The sequence below is a fragment of the Oncorhynchus kisutch genome, linkage group LG20 (genome assembly GCF_002021735.2).
Source record: "Oncorhynchus kisutch isolate 150728-3 linkage group LG20, Okis_V2, whole genome shotgun sequence".
NCBI classification, from domain to species: Eukaryota; Metazoa; Chordata; class Actinopteri; order Salmoniformes; family Salmonidae; genus Oncorhynchus; species Oncorhynchus kisutch.
The window spans coordinates 38,517,893-38,544,122 of record NC_034193.2 but is presented as its reverse complement, the minus strand read 5'-3'; the positions used below and the strand labels follow the sequence as shown (position 1 = coordinate 38,544,122).

General features: G+C 43.5%; 1 protein-coding gene across 1 annotated transcript in view; it reads right to left on the bottom strand.

The window, feature by feature from the left end:
• Positions 1-26,230, bottom strand: part of LOC109865632 (apoptosis-stimulating of p53 protein 2) — a 45,967-nt gene that overhangs the window by 10,812 nt on the left and 8,925 nt on the right. The window contains exons 2-14 of the mRNA XM_020453965.2: positions 16,888-17,035; positions 16,198-16,311; positions 13,599-13,675; positions 13,394-13,495; positions 12,298-12,466; positions 11,605-11,786; positions 10,363-10,527; positions 9,494-9,707; positions 9,218-9,352; positions 8,706-8,821; positions 7,923-8,271; positions 6,959-7,710; positions 2,067-2,204 (exon numbers count right to left, since the gene is read on the bottom strand). Of these exons, the coding sequence (XP_020309554.1) occupies positions 2,067-2,204; positions 6,959-7,710; positions 7,923-8,271; positions 8,706-8,821; positions 9,218-9,352; positions 9,494-9,707; positions 10,363-10,527; positions 11,605-11,786; positions 12,298-12,466; positions 13,394-13,495; positions 13,599-13,675; positions 16,198-16,311; positions 16,888-17,035 (2,661 nt within the window). The remainder of the gene's footprint in view (positions 1-2,066; positions 2,205-6,958; positions 7,711-7,922; positions 8,272-8,705; positions 8,822-9,217; positions 9,353-9,493; positions 9,708-10,362; positions 10,528-11,604; positions 11,787-12,297; positions 12,467-13,393; positions 13,496-13,598; positions 13,676-16,197; positions 16,312-16,887; positions 17,036-26,230) is intronic.

Sequence of the window (26,230 nt, the reverse complement as noted above, 5' to 3'; positions counted from 1 at the left end):
AATCCAAATGATCCCAGTATTACTCTCCAATAAGGTAATAAAGGATGTAAATGGATGGCTAAGTTCCTTTATATGGAGTAAACGCAAGCCAAGACTTAAGATGGCAATATTGCAGCTGCCAAGTTCTATGGGCGGTTTGGACATGCCCAATATCAGGTTCTATCAATGGTGTGCCCACCTTTGTTATATTTCTGACTGGATCACAAATGATGACTCCTCTATTTGGTTAGACATTGAGACTTCTCTTTCAAAATACCCCTTACAGGATCTTTTATTTTTCAGAAGTTTCAAGTCTGTAGAAGATCACTGCAATAATCCCGTTACACTTAACACACTCAAAGTATGGAGGTCAGTTCAACGCTTCCTGGGAAGATCCAAACTAACCTCTGCTCTTACCCCAATTCTTAACAACCCAGATTTCAGTCCAGGATTGCTGGATGCTGGCTTTAACTTATGGCTTAATAAGGGCGTATGCAGGCTAAATGACTTATTTGCTGATAAGATTTTGTTGTCATTTGAGCAGATGGTCGAGAAATATCGACTCCCAAAGCAGGACTTTTTCCGCTTCCTACAAGTAGACATTATATTCTGAAGAGCACCACCTTAATTGGTAACCCTGATGTGTCTGTCATTGAAAGAATGCTTTTTTTCCCCACAAAGGAAAATGTCTGTAAGTCTGTTTTATGCTACTTTAAGGTCCTTTTCTGCTGTCAACACACAGAGGGTGAAACAAGTGTGGGAGAAAGAATTGTCTGTTACTATTGACGAAGAGATGTGGGAGGACATTTGGAGATATGCAAAAACAATATCTATATGTAACCGTACTAGAGCAATCCAATTAAGAATAATACACAGATTGCATATATCCCCAAATCGCAGACATGCTTTTAGCCCCTCTCCCCCTCAGTGTCTTAAATGCAAAACTGATTCAGGCACCCTAACACATTGTTTATGGTCATGTACCAAAATACAAAGATACTGGTCTGGTGTTCTGCAAGAAATTGAAAAGATCCTAGGGGTTGACTTAGAATTGGAGCCAGTTTCTTTACTGTTAGGTCTCCCTAGTAGGCATGTTACTTCTGTGGGTAAAAGGAGGCTTTACAACATCCTTACCTTCGCAACGAGGAAAAACATCCTTTTACAGTGGATTAGTGATAAGGTTCCTTCTATTAAAGATTGGCATAAGATACTATTTGAATGGGTGCCTCTGGAATATCTGACATGTACATTGCATTCTAAAACAGACCAGTTCTACAAAGCATGGGAACCTTATCTAAATTACCTAGAACCTGAGGTATCAGCTATTATGCTGCAAGGATTCTCTTAGAACGGCGGGGATCTATGTATTTCAGAACTACACTGTACGTTCCATGTGTGGAACTTAACCTCTTGGTTTAAACTGAGCTTTTTTGTTTAATTTCTGTTTGTGAGTTTGTTTAAAATGTATGTATTGAGAGACGCAATGATGGTGATGGGGTGAGAGAAGCACCGAGCGGGAAGAGGAAAATGGTGTACGTATGTATGGGTGTGTATGTGTGTGTGTGCGTGTGCGTGCGCGTATGTATGCGTATGTATGTGTATATATATGCGCGTAGATATGTGTAAGTGGGTGCTGTTTGTCTTGTTTTTGTTCTGTGTGCTTTGTCTCTGTTGTTGTATCTCTTAATATGGGTGAAAATGGGGAGGGATCTTAGATCTGTCCCCTAAGGTCAACATGGTTGAGGTTAGGATTTAGGTAGGTTTTAGCAGGTCCTATAACTGCCTAAGGGCAACTTCTAAGCTAAGCATTTTGACGGCCATTGACCAGCATTTCTTGTTGCTTAAGAGTACTACCTAAGCATTACTTGCAGCGGCATTGCAAAGCCTTTGCTTATAGGATGTCTGCGTGGAAGAGTCGCCTGAGGTTATCCAGTCTGGTATTAACATTGAAACAGACAAAATTAGCAGGGCTAATGATGTAGAACTCACATCACTGAGAATCTAACCAACAGCCCTTTGACTCCTCACCCCCATTTTCTTCCCAACGCTATACTATCTCTTCAATTAAAAGGAGTGGGACTACTCACGTCATAGATGACCCTCTGCACCAGATCATACTCGCCCTCCAGAGATGAGTCCAGCAGCAGGGCCAGGGGGTTAAACTTGATCCGCATGCCGTGGTCTATGCGCTCCGAGCCGACCTTCCGCAGGTTGGTCCTCTTGCCCTGCAGGAGTGGAGTGAGGGGTGTAGATGCTTCACAATTAAAATATAAATGCAGTGACATCTGCTAGCTATGGTCATCGAAATTGTTAAAAGGTTTTAAATTGAATTATAATAAATGCAACAGTTGGACAATGGATAAAGATCCTCCAAACTTTTTGAAATTGTATTATCCATCAGATATTGACTACATTATAGCACATAAAACATTTTACTGGCTCAGACAAATAATGACTGAAGTTCAGGGACTTTGGTGGAAATGCAGGTGTCCAATATAAACATTTTAATATTGTGTCAGGTATTTTTGTTGGTGTGTGTTAAAAATATAATTATATGTGCATCATATGCAGAAATACACTGGATGTACTTGCATATATGACACATTAACATAAAGGGGTGGAACAGGACTGCTTCATTAATTACTGTTTTCACATTCTCTTGCATAATTCAACAAGTGTGTCAACAGCAGGATACCCTCGGATAAAAAAATAAACACGCTTCGCTTTAGAATACACCTATTTAAACATACTGTACATTGTTTGCGAAATCGGACATAATATCCGAGTGTTCATTTTCGGGAAGTTGCTTTATTTCAGGGAAATCTAATTCGTTAACATTTTGTTATCTTTTTTCCTCAACTGGATTAAATTATTACTTTTCAATTCCACAAAAAATTAACACCCATCAAAATAAAGTTATATTTATTCGCTTTCTTGTGATGTAAGTGACGAGACTGTTAAATCCCAGACTAAGCTTTAGCGTTCTTATAGTCAACAGAAAGCCAATGTATTCCATTGAGCCCATTTCAGCCATTACCGGGGTGTGTTTGACAGGTCAATACAAACATTTCCGCAGTCGTAATGTTGATGGGAAAAAATTACAGGCACAAGCAAGAGTATGAAAGAGTCGCAGGAGTAAAATGAAAACCATCAATCCAACTAGATTTAAGTGACGAGTAGGGCTGTGGCGGTCATGAAATGTTGTGAGCCAGTTATTGTCATTCAAAAGACTACCGGTTTCACGGTAACTGACAGTTAATTAACAAACATGTTTAGCATCTCCAGGCCTCCAAGCATACAGCCGCATACAACCCGCTGATGTGCGCCTTTGGAACATCTACAGTCTAAGAAATCTATTTAATATACACTATCACAATAAATCCATTATTTATTTTAGGCAGGTCTAAAACATTATGATTATGAAGAAAATGTATTTCAGAAGAACAGAATGATTTGACCTAGGTACATTATTTGGCTATGCGCCATAGGCTGTAGGCTAGTTCATTTAGCAAACAAGATATGTTTATAATTCCTGTGCTATTATTTTATACAGTATTACATGGTTTTATAGTAATAAGAATAGAATTTAACTTAGTGCGCCTTCGGAAAGTATTCAGACTCCTTAATCATTTCATTTTTTTTTTATGTTACAGCCTTATTCTAAAATTGATTAAATATTATTATATTTTCCCCTCGGCAATCTACATGCAATAATGACAAAGCGAAAAGTGTTTTTAGAAATTGTTGCCAATTTATTTAAAAATTAAATATCACATTTACATAAGTATTCAGACCAGGGAATAGGAGATTAGCCAGGATCGAGGGAAAGATGAATGGAGCAAAATACAGAGAGATCCTTGTTGAAAACCTGCTCCAGTGAACTCAGGACCTCAGACCAGGGCTAAGATTCACATTTCAACAGGTCAACGACCCTAAGCACACAGCCAAGACAACGCAGGAGTGGCTTCTGGACAAGTCTCTGAATGTCTTTGAGTGGCCCAGCCAGCCAGAGCCCGGACTTGAACCCAATCGAACATGTCTGGAGAGATCTGAAAAATAGCTGTGCAGCAACGCTCACCATCCAACCTAACAGAGCTTGAGAGGATCTGCAAAGATGAATAGGAGAAAATCCCCAAATACAGGTGTGCCATGCTTTTATACCCAAGAAGACTTGAGGCTGTAATCGCTGCCAAAGGTGCTTTAACAAAATACAGTGTAAAGTGTCTGAATACTTATGTAAATATTTTTTCAATGTCATTATGGGGTATTGCATGTAGATTGATGAGAAAAGGGAAACAAATGTAGTCCATCTTAGAATAAGGCTGTAAAGTAACAAAATGTGGAAAAAGTCAAGGGGTCAGAATAGTTCCGAATGCACTGTTGCTGAATAAAACAAAGGATATTTTTCCTATTCTGGAGCGAGTGCACATATGAAGTGGCTTTGTTGAGTGTAAAAGTGACCATTTGAAACAGGTCCTATACACTAGATTTAGAGTTATTTGATCACTTTAGTTGTGATGATACAAACCTTAGAATGTCTCAGAAATCAAAACATATATGGGCTGCATGATGCAACTATAGGCCATTGATGATTAAATTCGCAAATAAAAGCTGTTCCTTGCCTCAGACTGCACATTCTGTCCTCTCATCAAGCGATCATATTTTCACCCATCAATTTAGTCTTGACTAAATACAGTACCAGTCAAAGGTTTGGACACACCTACTCATTCCAGGGTTTTTCTTTATTTGTACTATTTTCTACATTGTAGAATAATAGTGAAGTCATCAAAACTATCAAATAACACATATGGAATCATGTAGTAACCAAAAAAGTGTTAAACAAATCCAAATATATTTTACTTTATGTAAAATTAGTATCGATTTAGAATGAATTGCCCCTTATCAAATGGCCAGGAACAGGGGCAAAAAAACATCTGCTCTGGAATAGTGAATGGAGGCCGCTTTCCTGCCATGGCGGAATGGTAGGCTACTCCAGATTTATAGTGGAGCATGTGCTTAATATGAGCAGCTGAAAATAAATATAGTAGCAGTATCCTCTTCAGTGGCAACCATCAAAACCCTGTTTTCACACTGGATTACATATAGAAAAGTCTGGGCTTATAAGAACACGCATTTCATATACAGGCCCATATAAGCTCTAATTTGCATATTGGGGTTTTGAAAAAATCTTCACCTCAGAAAGTGCTGTCCATTTTGTTGCGTTAGGCTTTGAAACAACATCCACAATGACCATGTTTTCCAGTGAGTTTCAAGCGTTGTTGAACTTCTTTCTTCAAATTGATCAATCTCAGTGCGGTGAGTTTGAAAAACATGATACTGTTCTGATAAATGTTTGATGTGATTTTCAATTGCATTTATGTCCGAGTGGTTAGACTAGAGGGACAATAGAGCGCTGAGTACCAGGCGAGTTGGGTACAACCAACGCATGTCCAGAGTGCATAAAAGGAGATTACCTTGACTCAACGGTTACATGGAATTTTACTGCGGTCATGACTCATGACTGCCGGTGTGGAGGTAATATGGTCATCGCAATAGCCATACTGGCAAGTGGATTTTACACCCTTCAAACACAGATGACTGAAAAAGACATATCCTCTGGTGGGCGTATATGTTGTATACAGTTGAAGTCGGAAGTTTACATACACTTAGGTTGGAGTCATTAAAACTCGTTTCTCAACCACTCCACAAATTTCTTGTTAACAAACTATAGTTTGGCAAGTCGGTTAGGACATCTACTTTGTGTATGACAAGTCATTTTTTCAACAATTGTTTACAGACAGATTATTTAACTTATAATTTACTGCATTACAATTCCAGTGGGTCAGAAGTGTACATACGCTAAGTTGAATGTCCCTTTAAACAGCTTGGACAATTCCAGAAAATGATGTAGCTTCTGATAGGCTAACATAACTTCAAAGGCCGCTCAGCAAGGAAGATGCCACTGCTCCAAAACCACCATAAAAAAGCAATTTTGCAACCGCACGTGGGGACAAAGATCGTACTTTTTGGAGAAATGTCCTCTGGTCTGATGAAACAAAAATAGATTGGGATGGTGTTCTTTGGCCATAATGACCATCGTTATGTTATGAGGAAAAAGGGAAAGGCTTGCAAGCCGAAGAACACCATCCCAATTGTGAAGCACAGGGGTGGCAGCATCATGTTGTGGGAGTGCTTTGCTGCAGGAGGGACTGGTGCACTTCACAAAATAGATGCCATCATGAGGAAAGAAAATTATGTGGATATATTGAAGCAACATCTCAAGACATCAGTCAGGAAGTTAAAGCTTGATCACAAATGGGTCTTCCAAATGGACAATGAACCACAATGAAGTTGTGGCAAAATGGCTGAAGGAAAACAAAGTCAAGGTATTGGAGTGGCCATCACAAATACCCTGAGCTCAATCCTATAGAAAATGTGTGGGCAGAACTGAAAAAGCATGTGCGAGCAAGGAGGCCTTACAAACCTGACTCCGTTACACCAGCTCTGTCAGGAGGGATGGGCCAAAAGTCACCCAACTTATTGTGGGAAGCTTGTGGAAGGCTAGCCAAAGCATTTGACCCAAGTTAAACAATTTAAAGGCAATGCTGCCAAATACTACTGGGAATGTGATGTGAAAGAAGTAAAGCTGAAATAAATAATTCCCTACTATTATTCTGACATTTCACATTCTTAAAATAAAGTGGTGATCCTAACTGACCTAAGACAGGGAATTTTTACTAGGATTAAATGTCAGGAATTGTGAAAAACTGAGTTTAAATGTATTTGGCTAAGGTGTATGTAAACTTCTGACTGTATGTCACACAAACAATACATTAATCAAAATGGTTTCCCAATACCAAATATGTCACCATCCATGTACCCCAATATCCATACCAGCACAACTTTTAGTATGTTTGGCTAAAACATGACCTCATAATATATAGTATGCTAGTATGGGGTATTTGGTGTGGCTACATACCGGAGGCAGAGTGACCTGTCCCGTGACCTCCGGAGCCTTCATGTTGAGGGTGTCCTCCCCCAGGTCCTGCTCCCCTTCGCTGGGGTATGGAGGGGGCGGGTAGGGCGGGTACTCCTCCAAGTAGGCTTCTGGCTGATGGGGGGGCGGGTGGCAGGGATCTGGCTCCTCTTCCTCCAGCGACGGGGGCATGGTGTGGCTGGAGGAGGAAGAGGGCTCTGGGATGGGCGAGCGGGGGGGCACCTGTGTATCTTCCTCGGTCTCAGCGAGGGACGCTGCAGCGGTGAAAACTTGGGGCGTACCAGTGCAGTCTGGGGCTCCACCGGCACTGGCCCCCTCCTTCCATGTTCCTCCACCTTCACCCTCGTATGGAGACGCAACAACAGTCTCCATGGCGGCCAGTGTGGTCTTCTGGTAGAGAAGCTTCTGGATGTTGGGCCCCGCTGGGCCCTCAGGCTCTGTGATGGAGCTGCGCTTCTTGAGGGGTCGCGGGGCATGGTGCAGCCGACGGCGCAGGGCTTCCAGGTCAACGTCGCTGGGGTGCCGGTGAGGGTGCGAGATGAAGGGGAGGAGCTTGGTGGGGCTGAGGGGACGAGGGGCCCGCTCCGTCTCCTGGCCCCACTGGCTCTCAGGTGCCAGAGACGCCAGGCCGGGACCCCCCTGGTCCACCTCGAAATCGCCGGCCCCCAAATAGGTGGAGTCCTGGAGGAGCGACTGCTGCCCCCCACTGCCTGAGATGACTGGTTTTCCATACACTATCAGAGAGAGAGTGAATGGTCAATCTAGCATGCTAACACAATAACATCTTTTAAAAGAGTTTAAGGTTGTTAAGTAGGGAAATTTAAGGCAGGTATTTTCCAAAACAATAACAGATTTTAACAAATTACTCAGTTTAGTAACATGGTAAAGATCCAGGAGTCACAGGAGTAGCCAAGATACGACAGTAGCCCATGGCTCCTTCTCTCACCTCTGGGCTGCGTGCGTGTCAGAGTGCCCCCGCCTGTCCTGGGCTGTTGGGTGTACATGGAGTAGATGGAGGAGGCAGCCACCGTCTGTGGCTTCTGGAGGACAGGCACTGCCGCTGTGGACTCTGGAGGATCCGGGGTGAAGGGGCGTACCGTAGCCGCCGGAGGAGCCTCCTGCTTGGGTGGCAGAGGCAGGGTGTGGCTGTGGATGGGCGGAGGTGCACACAGATGGAGGGAGGCGGACGGTTTTGCCTTGCCTGGGAAGGTGCCCGTGCTGTAGGGCGGTTTGCCGAAGGTCGGGGGCTTGGTAGGGATAGGAGGTGGCACCTTGCCGAGAGCCTTGCCACCCGCCTATCAAGTCAAGAAGACCGTAACATACATAGTATGATGAAAATTAAATGCATAATAATATAACTGCAACAATGTCAGTTAACAGATGGTTTTATCCAATGCAACTGTTCAAACACAAATCCAGTATTAAGTATGTGGGCCATGAGGGAATCAAACCTACAAATGGTGTTGCAAGTACAACGCTCAAACCAATAAACAACCCTGTATATCAAAAATACATTGAAGCTGCTTCATTGACTAAATCGGGCATTTATGGAAAAGCTAAAAATAAAAATGGAAAGCAGAATAATCTATATCTCTGACCACATTCTCTGTGGGTCTGTGATCATTTCTAGGAAGGATGGAAGCCGGGTAGGGAGGAACATAGCAAGGGAGCATCTTTTAAGTATACTGTATGAACGTTCCTAAAATGCATCTGAAAATCAGTGCAGTACCTGGGTATCCCTCAAGAGGTCCTCGCTGCTCTGATTGTTCTGTGAGTGGACGGGAGCCGGGGCGTCAAACATAGAAATGTGACGCCCCTTTTGGCCCTTGAGGGTCTCGGCGTCTCCTGCAACCACAGAGGAAATCACATCAGAACATTATGTGAACCATATGACATTTACATTATTAAAACCAAATGACATAACATTATTAGAACATTATCCAAACCATATGATGTCCACCAAACATAATCAAGATGGTCAGAACCATATACACATCACAATCACTGTAACCTGGAGGCAGTCTTTATTTTGAATATATTCCCAGCATCAGTTTAATAAAACACTACTACATCTCAGGGGGTGACCTGACATTAATTTCTAAATGAATGAAATAATATGGCCTTAACAAGAATTCCCTTCATTAATTCAAAATTGCACACATTTTTATTAGGATTTGTGCATTCATGCAGTGGAACTGACCCCAACCTTGTTTCCGAGCCAAGACGAGGGAAGATGGTTACCTGAGCCCTGTGAGGAGAGGCTGGACATGCGAGGCAGAGTAGAGGACATGCCATGATGACTGCCGCTGGACTCTGCTCTGGAGCTGGACCAGTCGGACAGCTGAGACGTCTTGGATGACTGAAAACCTGTCAGAGCTGGGAGAAGTGTTAACACATGGAAAGAGCATTTGAATTGCAAAGGCAGATATACACAATCTACTACTACACAGTTACACACATGCACACTAACACAGCCACAAGCGCACACATACAATCACAACGAAACAACATTCTTACCTGAGTAGGGTTTAAGCAGTCTAGGAGGGGCCTTCATGGAGGAGTCTGGCATGGGTAAGGTGGTGGTGCCGTCGGGGTAGGCAGGCTTGATCAGCAGCTCCTGTCGGCTGGGCACCGGAGGCCCTGGGGCCGCAGTGGAGGACAGGATGTAAGGGCCCACGGCCGCCACCCTGGAAGGGCCACATGGCTGCAGGGCCTGGCTCTTTGTGGGGACCTGGAGAGAATGTTTGGGTAACACATTATCTAAAGTTAGCAGGTATGACACTTTGTTAGTTGTTATTAGCATGTATGAGCCTTTATAATATCTTATTATGAGCCTTATATTTTATGTCACCCTATGTAGGCCAGGGATGGGCAACTGGCAGCCCGCGGATCAATTTCCATAAAAAAAAAATACAAAATAGAATAATAAATGTTTTTAGGAACTCAGTCGGGGTCTCAACTATCTGCTGTCGCTGCTGTCAAGAGGGGGCTGCTAAAATGTTTTACTTGCATGGTGTGGGGGGGTGGGGGGGGGGGGGGCAACAACAAAATGTCACTTCGTGCCCCCAAAAGTATGGATGTGGGTAGTCAGACCCTTGAGCCTCTGTGGACCCTCGTGATAAGTTCCGATTTTCTGTGGCCCCCACCCCCATCAAAGTTGCCCATCCCTTATGTAGGGATGCAGGAGTAAAATATTACTCCTGCACACGTCACATTTATCTCATGGACAGCGAGGTCTTGCATCCATAGCTCCGTCTGAATTGGAGTGGTGATACATTTCCCTGGTCCCATTCCTAAGCTTAGTTCCAAGAAATGTGGGTCTGATGTGGTCTGATGTACACTGCCCTAAGGGAACAATAAAGCTTTTGAAACTCGACTTGACTCACGGGCAAGTTCGCCTTCTGCTGTAGCGCTGCCTTCTTCTTCCACAGGCGTTCGCGGAGTTCGGCCACTCGCTTGTCCATGGTGGCCACCTCCAGGTTGCGCTTGCTCAGGCTCTCACGCTGCTGTTGCAGCTTGGCACTCTGGTCCTGGTTCAGCTTATTCCTCAGCTTAAAATCGGGGGGAGAAGGGAGAAAGAGCTAGAGTCAGCTTTATGTGTGTATAGCGATTTTCCCACTACTGAGCCCAACTAAGCCGAGCCAAACCAATCTCTACTGAGTATGCCTGGTTACATATCCACCATAGTTGCTGGAACCGTGCTGAAAAGGACCGTGTGAAAAGAAAACTTCAGAGCCAGCAGTTTTGTTCTGGGGGTATACACTATATATACACACAAAAGTATGTGGACACCCCTTGAAATTTGTGGATTCGGCTATTTAGGCCACACCGGTTGCTGACAGGTGCATAAAATTGAGCACACAGCCATGCATAAAAATCGTCTGTCCTTGGTTGCAACACTCACTACCAAGTTACAAACTGCCTCTGGAAGCAACGTCAGCACAATAACTGTTCGTTGGAAGCTTCATGAAATTGGTTTCCATTGCCGAGCAGCTGCACACAAGCTTAAGATCACCATGCGCAATGCCAAGTGTCGGCTGGAGTGGTGTAAAGCTTGCCACCACTGGTATCTGGAGCAGTGGAAACGCGTTCTCTGGAGTGATGAATCACCCTTCAACATCTGGCGGTCCGACCAACGAATCTGGGTTTGGCAGATGCCAGGAGAACAATACCTGCCTGAATGCATAGTGCCAACTGTAAAGTCTGTTGGAGGAAGAATAATGGTCTGGTGCTCTTTTTCATGTTTCCGACTAGGCCCCTTAGTTCCAGTGAAGGGAAATCTTAAAGCTACTGCATACAATGACAATCTAGACAATTCTGTGCTACCAACTTTGTAGCAACAGTTTGGGGAAGGCCATTTCCTGTTTCAGATTGACAATGCCCCCATGCACAATGCGAGGGCCATACAGAAATGGTTTGTCGAGATCGGTATGGAAGAACTTGACTGGCCTGCCCAGAGCCATGACCTCAACCCCATCGAATACCTTTGGGAATTGGAATGCCGACTGTGAACCAGGCCTAATCACCCAACATCAGTGCTGTGGTTATGATGTTATTTTGCAGGGTCTACCTGTAAATTCCACAAAAAGAAACTTCGGTGGAAGCAGACAAATCTGATGTTCTCTTACCTGCAGCTCCTTGTAAAGACGCTCCAGCTCGCCGGCGGAGCTCGGGCCGTCATGAGAGGGCTCCATCTTGACGCTTTTCAGGGTCTCCAGCTGCCTGCTCAGCTCCTCCACTCTGGAGACGGCCACCAGGAGCTCGCGCTGCTTACTCTGAAACAGCCCGTTCATCTGCTCTATCTCCTCCACTATACAGCCAGGCACATACACACACGCAAATCAACAAACACACGCAAGCACAGACATGCACATTAGTCAAATTTGAAAAGTAACATTTAGAGAATGCTAATGATGTGTTCGGTCAAACCAAAATCGAATGTTCCGTTAACGTCAATATTTGATCATAAACCTAAACATGTTCTGTGAATGTCTGGTATGGTAGATAAAAAAAGAAAAACGTTTGAGAAATGTTTTAGCTAACATTCCACCTTCAGGTTCCCATAACCGTCAGGTGTACATTCTCGGAACACAGATAACTGGACAAAATAATATTCTGGATACCTAAACCTGGAATCTTCTTTTGAACCAAAAGTAGTTAGCTGGTTGTACACTGTAGGCTTAAACCAATCAGCTAAAAGAAATGTCAAGTGTGTCAAGTAGGGAAAAAAACATGTCACCCAGAAAGCCCTATACTCAGCTCCTTCCCCAAACCCCTATTCATCGAGTGTCTTGACTCCTCACTCTCCCCTTGGCACTGACCCAGTTTGCTGTTGCTAAGGCGTTTCTGCTCCACTTGACCTTTGAGGGCCCGCACCCGCCGCAGCTTGGTCTCCTGGTTCTCAGCGTTCTCACGAAGCTGCAGTAGTCTCTCATGCTCTGACGCCTGCTGCTGCTGCTCCTGCAGCTTCAGGTAGAGCAGACGTTGCTCCTAGCCGACCAAACAAGAAAACATTTTCAGATTCAAGTTTTTAATAATAGCCACATGGTGTATTAAAAGTAGTCAAAGTAGTAGTATTTGGTCCCATATCCCTGGCACACAATGACTATTTCAAGTTTGTGACTATACAAACTCTTGTTTTGGGTGTTTTTTGTATCATGTCTTGCCCAATAGTAACTAAATACATGTGAGAATAGAAGATGTTTCTGAACACTTCTATATTCACATGGATGGTGCCATAATTATGAATTAATCATAAATGAAGCATGAATAATGATGAGTGAGAATGTTAGAAGCACAAAGATAATTCCCCCCTCTCTGGATAAGAGGGTCTGCTTAATGACTAAAATGTCCAATGCTAACCTTCCCTGTTACTGGTGATGGTGGGAGGTTAGCATCCTTTACTGTAGCCTTTGTAAACCTTCTAACTCAGTGTAGGAGAACACACAGCCCTTCCCTTGTCTTTAAAGAAAAATAATTGTCTTTATTAATTGAGCTTAATAAAGAGAAGGCAGAGGAGACCGTGCGAAGTAAAACTGTCTAGGAAGAAACCTTGACAGGAACCAGACTCTAGAGCAGGCCTATTCAACTGGATGTCTATGTCAAGATAATAAGAAAGGGAAATAACAACTTGTTTTATTGGACATTGTCTCATCTAGAGCCCTGCCCTTACAGGCCCATCTGCCTCATGCTGGCCTAGGCATGAGACAAGGTGAAGAATTAGATGTCTTGACCTTTATTTAGTGGCTGTACTTCTCTGCCAAATGACTCAATGGGCTTGTTTGACATTGACTGCACTGATGTACAAATCCCCTTGCACCATAAATAACTACTGATTATAATTTATAGCCAAGTCGGTCAGTCACAATTTACCCACAACGTATCATGCTCTCCAACATGGCCAATGTCTTGCCCTACCTTTGAGGCCAGGAGCTGCTGCTGCGAATTGATCTGCTGCTGTTGCCGTGATGCCAACTCCTGCAGCTCCGAGAGGGTGATGTCCATGCAAGGTGGTGCCACCTGGGGGGGGGGTCAATAATGACAAATAATGTGTCACACCATACCATTTAACCATCGGCTTCTATCTTCCTTCCTTTTACTGTAGTACCGTTTTTGCACTCACCCCATTCTCCATGCATCGGTCCACAGGCACCTTGACCATGTTCCTTTTAGCGGAGGGATCGGAAACCCTTGATCCACCTATACAAGACAAAATACAGCGGCCTTGTGAGTGTGTGTGTTTATATCTAACTGTTGGAGAGGGACGTGCATTTGCTTCACAACTGATCATGGGAAGTATAAAGAGGCAAGAAGCTAATTGCTATTTGGGGAAAATTACACATTTGGAGGTATCTCTGTTAAAAGGGGGCTCCAATTTGTTTGTGTATTACAGTCTGTTTATGACCAAAGTTGGAACAAACATGACCGGAAAACCAACACAAGACCCGAGCACTGCGCCATTAATAGGGGTCATACTCTTGAGGATACGGGATGAAAAGGAAAAGCATGAGTTGGAGAACTGCTCATTGTGTAATAACTGGTGGAGCAGCCAAAAGAACCAGGCCTCTTCCACACAGTTGCTCTTCCCGTGCCAGTGTCTGACAGTTATGCAATGCTGTTTAGCGAACTCCTTATATGGGTAACCCAAAAAGGCTGATCGCTTTAATAAGCTCTTTGGGGGTCACAACTCAGGCTTACTAGTTACACAACCCAAATTCTACACCTTATATGGTAATAACGGCACAAGCTAAACAGGGAGCCAAGCCAGACTAGTTGTAATTGACTACAATCGTGTCCTAAATACAATCGTGTCCTAAATACAAATAATAAAGCCTTGTGCTGTGATATCCCTTGCACTGTTCTGTTGCGCAATATGGCTTTGTCCTGCGTATGGGGCCGTTCCAAACAACTAGAAACCCAAACACATGGAACTACACAAGGTTCTCAAATGACCAGAGAGCCTTGGGTAAAGAAAGACATGGTTTTCTGTTGTTTTCAAGTTGCATAAAGGACTAAGTTATGCGGGTGCATCACATAGTGATACCATTGAAAAGAACATGTCCTTGGCTAATCGTCTCATGAAAACGTAATGCGGATATTCGCAGAAGAAATTACAAGCACAAAACTAATATCACAGCAATGAAAGAAAAGTGTACTGTTCCCTATGGGCTCACTTTAGCCATTAACATGGGCGTATTCATTACACAGATACTGTTGCAAAACGTTTCTTAAACGGAAGCAAATGGAACAAAACGGAGAGGGACCTACCTGAATTTGTCCAATAAAGACATGTTTTGCTGTTTGTTTGCTTCCGATTGGTTCTTAAACGGTAAACGGTTTCCGTAATGAATACACCCCAGCTGAGAGGGCGTTAACATGCTACAGTACCTAAGACTACAAGGTGGAGTTGTTTAAAGGTGCTTACACATGTGGAAGTTAGGTGAATTGCAACAGGACTAGGCTGCATTCAAAACAAATACCCCCTCCCCCGCATCCCAATTCCCCGTAACATGGCGGAGATTCGCGCTTGAACCTTTTACTTACGGTTTTGGTCCACCACATTCAAACATCAGTAAAAACTTTTTTTTTTTTGTGAAAAATTTGACATATATTTCACAGCGATTTAGACTTTACAATGATTCCCTACGCTATTCATTGTTTGCTTTCTCACATAAACTGAAATTTAGTGAAAAGTGTAACATTTTAGCACCCAGGAAATGAAAGAGTAATTTCTACATTGGCCACTTGACCTGATTTCCCCTAAACACAGCCACAAAAACAAAACACCTTTCCCATTTTGGCAACAGATGCCGGCCTGGCAGGAGAAATCAATAGGCGAATATCACAGCCAATCACAACACTGGCAGTAAGTAATACTGTGAAACACTGTCATTACACTATTACTGCAGATATATTATGTACATTATCTGAAATTACAATGCAAAAATAAAGTACAAATCCTATGTGTAGCACATTTAAAGTGTGTTAAAGTGTTAAATATTGTACATCATATGGGGGTGTGTTCAAAAACGGACAGTGCCCGTGGCATATCATCACCACCACACACAGGCTGCATCATGAATGGCATCCTATTCCTTATTGTGTACTACACAGTGACCAGGGCCCATTGGCTATTTGGGACGCAGGCACAGTCAGAAAAATCTTGGGTTACCTTTGGGCCTGAGAGAATGCAGGCAAGACAGAAAATTAGAGTGTACCCTGTTAAATAACTATGTTCCCAGCAGCTGCAAAACATCATGGCGATTTGAATTATCTCAACTTTGTTTAGAATGCTTGGCACTGTGCCATGGTCAAAACCGCATGCATTATCAAATAACATGAAGATATAAATCACTCATTTTTATTTTTTATTTTACTTCACGTGACAGTTATTCTAATCCATATACAAAGTAAAATTATTTCATTGATTTGGAAAAAAAAGTAAAATCCAATTCAATTGTATTGAAATTCGTCATCCCAACAATGGGGACTAGGAAGTGTGTCTGCCAGTTAGAATAGTAGCTGGCTGTATTGACTTTGGCTCAACTGTAATGGAATAGAACATTGTGTACACCACATACATAACGGCCAGTAAACACAGCTGCCTACCCAGGCTTTCCCATTTTTCAGGCTACGCTTGACACATTCAGTTACCACACTATTTACCATCCAGGGTACTGGTGGGGGATGGGCATCGATAAATGTGTGTTTGTGGCTCTCACCTGACTCTCTGCAGGGTGCCCGGTCATGGCGCAGGAGGAAGCGCACCTCCCCCCTCTGGTGTCCCCAACGCTGGAGCACGTCCAGCATTCGCTCTCCGTCACCAATGGCGCTCTCTGGTGTGACAAAGAAATATGCCTGAGTAAGCGGTTCTTGAGTCCAAGGCACGGTTCCATTTTGGTCCCTTGCCTCTTACCCCCAACCTTTACCCTTCAGGTATACACATCTGCCGGGATAGTGATACTGCTTTCACCTATTATGTCACCTTTAAGATTAGTGAACACCGAAGTTGTAGGGGCTAGGGAGTGAAATGGAACTGGGCCAAAGTTGACATTGAACAAGATTTTTTGGGGTTCATCCTACCCACCACTGAAAACTCAGGCCTTCGATTGGCTTCATTCAGTTCAGCACTTTGATTAGTGTAGTCCAGCATAACATCAACCTAGAGTAAACACTGACATCAAAAGTTAGCCAGGAAGTGTCCTGGTTGGTCTAGCAGTGATACCACAGCCTCACACATGACTACGGTGTTGGCATGGGTTTGAATCTGGCCCATGCCCTTCTAGCACCTCTCCTACTTTACTGTCTCTTTTAACTGTCCAACAACTTGATCCTTAACTAGTTGTCACTTTACGACAAGTTTAAAAGGCATAAAATTGAGAAGACTGAGTCAGAACCATTCTGAAACTCACCTGAGCCTCGCCACATTTCAGCTAGGAAGCATTCTCCCTCCCCCGGCTCCTTGCACAGCTCCACCACATCACGACACAGGGTTTCTGGGGTAACGGGCACCTCTGTGAAATGCTGGTCATTGTTGCTGAGGTACACGGTGAGGTACATCTAAGACACAGACAGTGAAAAATAGACCATTAGAACAGTGTTAGAGAACATTGGGGTCCAACTCCAGACAAGACTGAGCCAATTCAGAAACCCCCACTGCAATGGGTTTTAGTGAGAACAGAATAAGTAGCACATTTAGGTCCCTGTTCCATTTGAAACAAACAGATGGTCAATGTCTATTTTGGATCAAAAAATCTTACGGGGAGTCATTTGTCAATGTGGTCTTTTTTCCTAATAGGGGCAATTCCACGATAATGAAATTGTGCTGAGACTGATATTTTTTACTTAAAATGTATGCCAAACGAAAACCATTGATTTAAAAGTTTAACAAACCACACAACTCTATGCACAAGGACTACTTTTAACAATTTACACACTGAATATAATTTACTGAAAGAACTGTGCAGATGCAACGTTTGGTAACAGAATTTCAGTTAAATCCGCTCCAAATTAAGATTCAAATATGTCTGCAGAAAGAATGCAATGTCAGCTATGACATGACACGGAGTAAAAATACATTTATTTTGGTTATTGAACTGTATACATTAAGTGAAGTAAATTTACACCCGGTAACAGAATTTCATCATGGGTCCTTGATCTATGCTACACAGAAATGCATAAATACTAAATCCATACACAAAGGTGCAATATCATCCTTTGCATATTTATTTATTACTCTACACACTGGCTATTATTTTAATGAGCTCCACCACCAAACAAGACCAAATCTGAACCAATCATAGACGTCTATTTTTCACAAGTTTGGACATCAAAGTACAGCACAGTAGAGCTATGGAGTATAGCACAGAACAGTAATTATAGTTCAGTACAGTAGAATATAGCACAGTACACAAGTGTAATGTACTGTATCTTACTGTACTATATTCTACTTTTATTTACTGTACTGTGTTGTCCAAACTTATGAAACATAAGTGTCCGGACCAAATCTGAACTAATCGTGGACGTCTATGTTTGGGCCGGTCCAGATGTCTGTGGAAGCTGAAATCAAGACTGGTCCGGACCAAGAAATGACGTCTGTGGACGTTGAAATCGAGGCCAGGGTGGACTGACCAAATAAAAAATTGAATGAGAGGGTAGGTGTCATAAGAGCTAGGAGAGGTTGCATTAATTAGAGATAGAGAAGAGAGAGGTTATCCAGACTTTTCACACTCTTGCTTTGACAATCAGATGACAGAAAGGAAAACATTTATCAGCTGAACATAGTTGGGTCGCCTGCTACTGTTCTCCCTTTCACTGGCATACTATTGTTGTTTGTGACAACTATGATTTCCCATTGTAGCCAATTCAATTGCAGACATTCCGTTTTGAAACTCTGTTACCGATTTGGCAACAGATGTTATTTATTTTACCCCCTTTTTCTCCCCAATTTTGTAGTATCCAATTGTTAGTAGTTACTATCTTGTCTCATCGCTACAACTCACGTACGGGCTCGGGAGAGACGAAGGTCGAAAGCCATGCGTCCTCCGAAACACAACCCAACCAAGCCGCACTGCTTCTTAACACAGCGAGTATCCAACCCGGAAGCCCGCCGCACCTATGTTGTCGGAGGAAACACCGTGCACCTGTCGACCTGGTTAGCGTGCACTGTGCTAAGTTGACTGTGCCTTTAAACAGCTTGGAAAATTCCAGAAAATTATGTCATGGCTTTAGAAGCTTCTGCTAGTCTAATTTAAATAATTTGAGTCAATTGGAGGTGTACCTGTGGATGTATTTCAAGGCCTACCTTCAAACTCAGTGCCTCTTTGCTTGACATTATAGAAAAATCTAAAGAAATCAGCCAAGACCTCAGAAAAAAAGTCTGGTTCATCCTTGGCAGCAATTTCCAAACGCCTGAAGGTACCACGTTCATCTGTACAAACGCAGCCATCATACCTCTCAGGAAGGAGATGCATTCGGTCTCCTAGAGATGAACGTACTTTGGTGCGAAATGTGAAAATCAAATCCCAGAACAACAGCAAAGGATCTTGTGAAGATGCTGGAGGAAACAGGTACAAAAGTATCCATGTCCACAGTAAAAATGTGTCCTATATCGACATAACCTGAAAGGCCGCTCAGCAAGGAAGAAGCCACTGCTCCAAAACCGCCATAAAAAAAGCCAGACTATGGTTTGCAACTGCACAAGAGGACAACGATCGTACTTTTTTGAGAAATGTCCGTCTGATGAAACAAAAATAGAATTGTTTGGCCATAATGACCATCGTTATGTTTCGAGGAAAAAGGGGGAGGCTTGCAAGCCGAAGAACACCCCAACCGTGAAGCACGGGGGTGGCAGCATCATGTTGTGGGGGTGCTTTGCTGCAGAAAGGACTGGTGCACTTGACAAAATAGATGGCATCATGAGGAAAGAAAATTGGTCGCAAATGGGTCTTCCAAATGGACAATGACCCAAAGCATACTTCCAAAGTTGTGGATAAATGGCTTAAGGACAACAAAGTCAAGGTATTGGAGTGGCCATCACAAAGCCCTGACCTCAATCCCATAGAAAATGTGTAGTACCTTCAGAGGCGTTTGCAAATTACTCCCAAGGATGAACCAGACTTGTGGAGGTCTACAATTTATTTTCTGAGGTCTTTGCTGATTTCTTTTGATTTTACAATGATATCAAGCAAAGAGGCACTGCATTTGAAGGTATACCTCCAATTGACTCAAATTATGTGAATTAGCCTATCAGGAGCTTCTAAATCCGTGACATAATTTTCTGGAATTGTCCAAGCTGTTTAAAGGCACAGTCAACTTAGTGTATGTTAACTTCTGACCCACTGGAATTGTGATACAGTGAATTATAAGCAAAATAAATCTGTCTGTAAACAATTGTTGGAAAATTGTGTCATGCAAAAAGTAGATGTCCTAACAGACATGCCAAAACTATAGTTTGGTCACAAGAAATTTGTGGAGTGGTTGAAAAACTAGTTTTAATGACTCCAGCCTAAGTGTATGTGAACTTCCAACTTCAGCTGTGTATGTATCTATACATACAATCTCACACACACACACATAAATAAATATAGATGAGGTCGACCGATTATGATTTTTAAACGCCGATACTGATACTGATTATTGGAGGACCAGAAAAAGCCGATACCGATTAATCGGACAAGTTTTTTTTATGTATTTATTTATTTGTAATAACTACAATTACAACACTACTGAATGAAACACTTTTATTTTAACTTAATATAATACATCAATAAAATCAATTTATCCTCAAGTAAATAATGAAACATGTTCAATTTGGTTTAAATAATGCAAAAACAAAGTGTTGGAGAAGAAGGTAAAGGTGCAATATGTGCTATGTAAGAAAGCTAACATTTAAGTTCCTTACATCAGAACATATGAAAGATGGTGGTTCCTTTTAACATGAGTCTTCAATATTCCCAGGTAAGAAGTTAAGTTGTAGTTATTATAGGAATTATAGGACTATTTCCCTCTATACCATTTGTATTTCATTAACCTTTGACTATTGGATGTTCTTATAGGCACTTTAGTATTGCCAGTGTAAAAGTATAGCTTCCGTCCCTCTCCTCGCTCCTCCCTGGGCTCAAATCAGCAACACAACGACAACAGCCACCATCGAAGCAGAGTTACCCATGCAGAGCAAGGGAAACAAAATCAAATCAAATTTATTTATATAGCCCTTCGTACATCAGCTGATATCTCAAAGTGCTGTACAGAAACCCAGCCTAAAACCCCAAACAGCAAGCAATGCAGGTGTAGAAGCACGGTGGCTAGGAAAAACTCCCTAGAAAGGCCAAAACCTAGGAAGAAACCTAGAGAGGAACCAGGCTATGTGGGATGGCCAGTCCTCTTCTGGCTGTGCCGGGTAGAGATTATAACAGAACATGGCCAAGATGTTCAAATGTTCATAAATGACCAGCATGGTCCAATAATAATAAGGCAGAACAGTTGAAACTGGAGCAGCAGCACGGCCAGGTGGACTGGGGACAGCAAGGAGTCATCATGTCAGGTAGTCCTGAGGCATGGTCCTAGGGCTCAGGTCCTCCAAGAGAGAGAAAGAAAGAGAGAATTAGAGAGAGCACACTTAAATTCACACAGGACACCGAATAGGACAGGAGAAGTACTCCAGATATAACAAACTGACCCTAGCCCCCCGACACAAACTACTACATCATAAATACTGGAGGCTGAGACAGGAGGGGTCAGGAGACACTGTGGCCCCATCCGAGGACACCCCCGGACAGGGCCAAACAGAAGGATATAACCCCACCCACTTTGCCAAAGCACAGCCCCAACACCACTAGAGGGATATCTTCAACCACCAACTTACCATCCTGAGACAAGGCCGAGTATAGCCCACAAAGATCTTCGCCATGGCACAACCCAGGGGGGGGGGGGGGGGGGGGGGGCGCCAACCACTGCAAGGCTCAGAGCGAGTGACGTTTGAAACGCTATTAGCGCGCGCTTACTAGCTATCCATTTCACTTCGGCTACACAAGCCTCATCTCGGGAGTTGATAGGCTTGAAGTCATAAACAGCGCAATGCTTGACGCACAACGAAGAGCTGCTGGCAAAACGCACAAAAGTGCTGTTTGAATTAATGTTTACGCGCCTGCTTCTGCCTACCACCGCTCAGTCAGATACTTAGAGACTTGTATGCTCAGTCAGATTATATGCAATGCAGTACACGCTAGATGATATCTAAATATATCATCAACCATGTGTAGTTAACTAGTGATTATGATTGATTGTTTTTTTATAAGATAAGTTTAATGCTAGCTAGCAACTCAAATCAAATTTTATTTGTCACATACACATGGTTAGCAGATGTTAATGCGAGTGTAGCGAAATGCTTGTGCTTCTAGTTCCGACAATGCAGTAATAACCAACAAGTAATCTAGCTAACAATTCCAAAACTACTACCTTATAGACACAAGTGTAAGGGGATAAAGAATATGTACATAAAGATATATGAATGAGTGATGGTACAGAGCGGCATAGGCAAGATACAGTAGATGGTATTGAGTACAGTATATACATATGAGATGAGTATGTAAACTAAGTGGCATAGTTAAAGTGGCTAGTGATACATGTATTACATAAAGATGCAGTAGATGATAGAGTACAGTATATACGTATACATATGAGATGAATAATGTAGGGTATGTAAACATTATATTAGGTAGCATTGTTTAAAGTGGCTAGTGATATATTTTACATCAATTCCCATCAATTCCCATTATTAAAGTGGCTGGAGTTGAGTCAGTGTGTTGGCAGCAGCCACTCAATGTTAGTGGTGGCTGTTTAACAGTCTGATGGCCTTGAGATAGAAGCTGTTTTTCAGTCTCTCGGTCCCAGCTTTGATGCACCTGTACTGACCTCGCCTTCTGGATGATAGCGGGGTGAACAGGCAGTGGCTCGGGTGGTTGTTGTCCTTGATGATCTTTATGGCCTTCCTGTGACATCGGGTGGTGTAGTTGTCCTGGAGGGCAGGTAGTTTGCCCCCGGTGATGCGTTGTGCAGACCTCACTACCCTCTGGTGAGCCTTACGGTTGTGGGCGGAGCAGTTGCCGTACCAGGCGGTGATACAGCCCGACAGGATGCTCTCGATTGTGCATCTGTAGAAGTTTGTGAGTGCTTTTGGTGACAAGCCGGATTTCTTCAGCCTCCTGAGGTTGAAGAGGCGCTGCTGCGCCTTCTTCACGATGCTGTCTGTGTGGGTGGACCAATTCAGTTTGTCTGTGATGTGTATGCCGAGGAACTTAAAACTTACTAACCTCTCCACTACTGTTCCCTCGATGTGGATAGGGGGGTGTTCCCTCTGCTGTTTCCTGAAGTCCACAATCATCTCCTTAGTTTTGCTGACGTTGAGTGTGAGGTTATTTTCCTGACACCACACTCCGAGGGCCCTCACCTCCTCCCTGTAGGCCGTCTTGTCGTTGTTGGTAATCAAGCCTACCACTGTTGTGTCGTCCGCAAACTTGATGATTGAGTTGGAGGAGTGCGTGGCCACGCAGTCGTGGGTGAACAGGGAGTACAGGAGAGGGCTCAGTACGCACCCTTGTGGGGCCCCAGTGTTGAGGATCAGCGGGGTGAAGATGTTGTTGCCTACCCTCACCACCTGGGGGCGGCCCGTCAGGAAGTCCAGTACCCAGTTGCACAGGGCGGGGTCGAGACCCAGGGTCTCGAGCTTGATGACGAGCTTGGAGGGCACTATGGTGTTAAATGCCGAGCTGTAGTCGATGAACAGCATTCTCACATAGGTATTCCTCTTGTCCAGATGGGTTAGGGCAGTGTGCAGTGTGGTTGAGATTGCATGTGGACCTATTTGGGCGGTAAGCAAATTGGAGTGGGTCTAGGGTGTCAGGTAGGGTGGAGGTGATATGGTCCTTGACTAGTCTCTCAAAGCACTTCATGATGACGGAAGTGAGTGCTACGGGGCGGTAGTCATTTAGCTCAGTTACCTTAGCTTTCTTGGGAACAGGAACAATGGTGGCCCTCTTGAAGCATGTGGGAACAACAGACTGGGATAGGGTTTGATTGAATATGTCCGTAAACACACCAGCCAGCTGGTCTGCGCATGCTCTGAGGGCACGGCTGGGGATGCCTTTTGGGCCTGCAGCCTTGCGAGAGTTGACACGTTTAAATGTTTTCCTCACGTCGGCTGCAGTGAAGGAGAGTCCGCATGTTTTGGTTGCGGGCCGTGTCAGTGGCACTGTATTGTCCTCAAAGCGGGCAAAAAAAGTTATTTAGTCTGCCTGGGAGCAAGGCATCCTGGTCCGTGACTGGGCTGGTTTTCTTTTTGTAATCCGTGATTGACTGTAGACCCTGCCACTTACCTTGGCTTACTGCGTAACAGGCAGTCTCCTTGTGGAGTGCAATGAGAGAGGCAGGTCGTTATTGTGTTGGACTAGTTAACTGTAAGGTTGCAAGATTGGATCCCCCGAGCTGACAAGGTGAAAATCCCTGAACAAGGCAGTTAACACACCGTTCCTAGGCCATATTTGAAAATAAGAATGCGTTCTTAACTGACTTGCCTAGTTAAATAAAGGTATACATTTTTTTGGACTATGTCCTTGTGCTATCCCCCACGGTTGACGTTCCATTGATCTCGTACTCTATGTACTGTAAGTGGGGTCCGAAATTATTAACACCCTTGATAAAGATGACCAATAATGACTGAATAAAATAAATCAAATACTGATTTATATTGTATGCAACAAAATATGTTTTGGTGAAACTATATAATTTTAAACATTTGATTAGAGAAAGATTTTGTTTAACAAATAATATTTTAAAAATATTTTAAAAGGTAGGGGTTAAAATGATCGACACCACTAAAGATTCTTATAAATAAAGTAGTTGTCAAGATCGTTGAAAGCATACTCGGACCAACGTGCAGCGTGATCTGGGCGCAACATCTTTTTATTTAAAGTAAGTGAACCACACAACAAAACAATAAACGAGCCGTGACAACAATGGAGTGCTAAAATAAACAATATCCCACAAACACAGGTGGGAAAAACAACTGCTTAAATATGATCCCCAATTAGAGACAACGATTAACAGCTGCCTCTAATTGGGGATCATACAAAACACCAACATAGAAAAACTAGATCTCCCCCTATTCATACCCTGACCTACTATACCATAGAGAAACAATGGCTCTCTATGGTCAGGGCGTGACAGTAGTCAGAAGTGTAGTATTTGGTCCCATATTCCTAGCAAGATATGACCACATCAAGCTTGTGACTCTTCAAAGTTGTTGGACGTAATCTCAGCAGAAAAAGAAACGTCCCTTTTTCAGGACCTGGTCTTTCAAAGATATTTCATAAAAAGCCAAATAACTTCACAGATCTTCATTGCAAATGGTTTAAACACTGTTTCCCATGCTTGTTCAGTGAACCATAAACAATTAATGAACATGCACCTGTGGAACACTAACAGCTTACAGATGGTAGGCAATTAAGGTCACAGGTATGGAAACTTAGGACACTAAAGAGGACTTTCTACCGACTCTGAAAAACACCAAAAGAAAGATGCCCAGGGTCCCTGCTCACCTGGGTGAACATGCATTAGGCATGCTGCAAGGAGGCATGAGGACTGCAGATGTGGCCAGGGCAATAAATTGCAATATCCGTACTGTGAGACGCCTAAGACAGCGCTACAGGGAGACAGGACGGACAGCTGATCGTCCTCGCAGTGGCAGACCACGTGTAACAACATCGTGCATAGGATTGTTACATCCGTACCTCACACTTGCAGAACAGGTACAGGATGTCAACAATTGCCTGAGTTACACCAGGAATGCACAATCCCTCCATCAGTGCTCAGACTGTCCGCAATAGGCTGAGAGAGGCTGGACTATGGGCTTGTAGGCCTGTTGTAAGGCAGGTCCTCACCAGACGTCACCGGCAACAACGTCGCCGATGGGCACAAACCCACTGTCACTGGACCAGACTGGCAAAAAGTGATTTTCACTGACGAGTCACGGTTTTGTCTCACTAGGGTTGATGCTTGGATTCGCGTTTATCATCAAAGGAATGAGCGTGACACAGAGGCATGTACTACGGAGCGGGATCAATTTGGAGGTGGAGTGTCCGTCATGGTCTGGGGCGGTGTGTCACAGCATCATCGGACTGAGCTTGTTGTCATTGCAGGCAATTTCAACAGAGTTACAGGGAAGACATCCTCCTCCCTCATGTGGTACCCTTCCTGCAGGCTCGTCCTGGCATGACAATGCCACCAGCCATACTGCTCGTTCTGTGCGTGATTTCCTGCAAGACAGGAATGTCAGTGTTCTGCCATGGCCAGCGAAGAGCCCGGATCTCAATCTCATTGAACACGTCTGGGACCTGTTGGATCGGAGGGTGAGGGCTAGGGCCATTCCCCCCAGAAAGGTCCAGGAACTTGCAGGTGCCTTGGTTGAAGAGTGGGGTAACATCTCACAGAAAACCTGGCAAATGTGGTGCAGTCCATGAGGAGATGCACTGCAGTACTTAATGCAGCTGGTGGCCACACCAGAAAGATACTGACTGTTACTTTTGATTTATCCCCCTTTGTTCAGGGACATATTATTCTATTTCTGCTAGTCACATGTCTGTGGAACTTGTTCAGTTTATGTCTCAGTTGTTGAATCTTATGTTCATACAAATATTTACACATGTTAAGTTTGCTGAAAATAAAACACAGTTGACAGTGAGAGGATGTTTCTTTTTT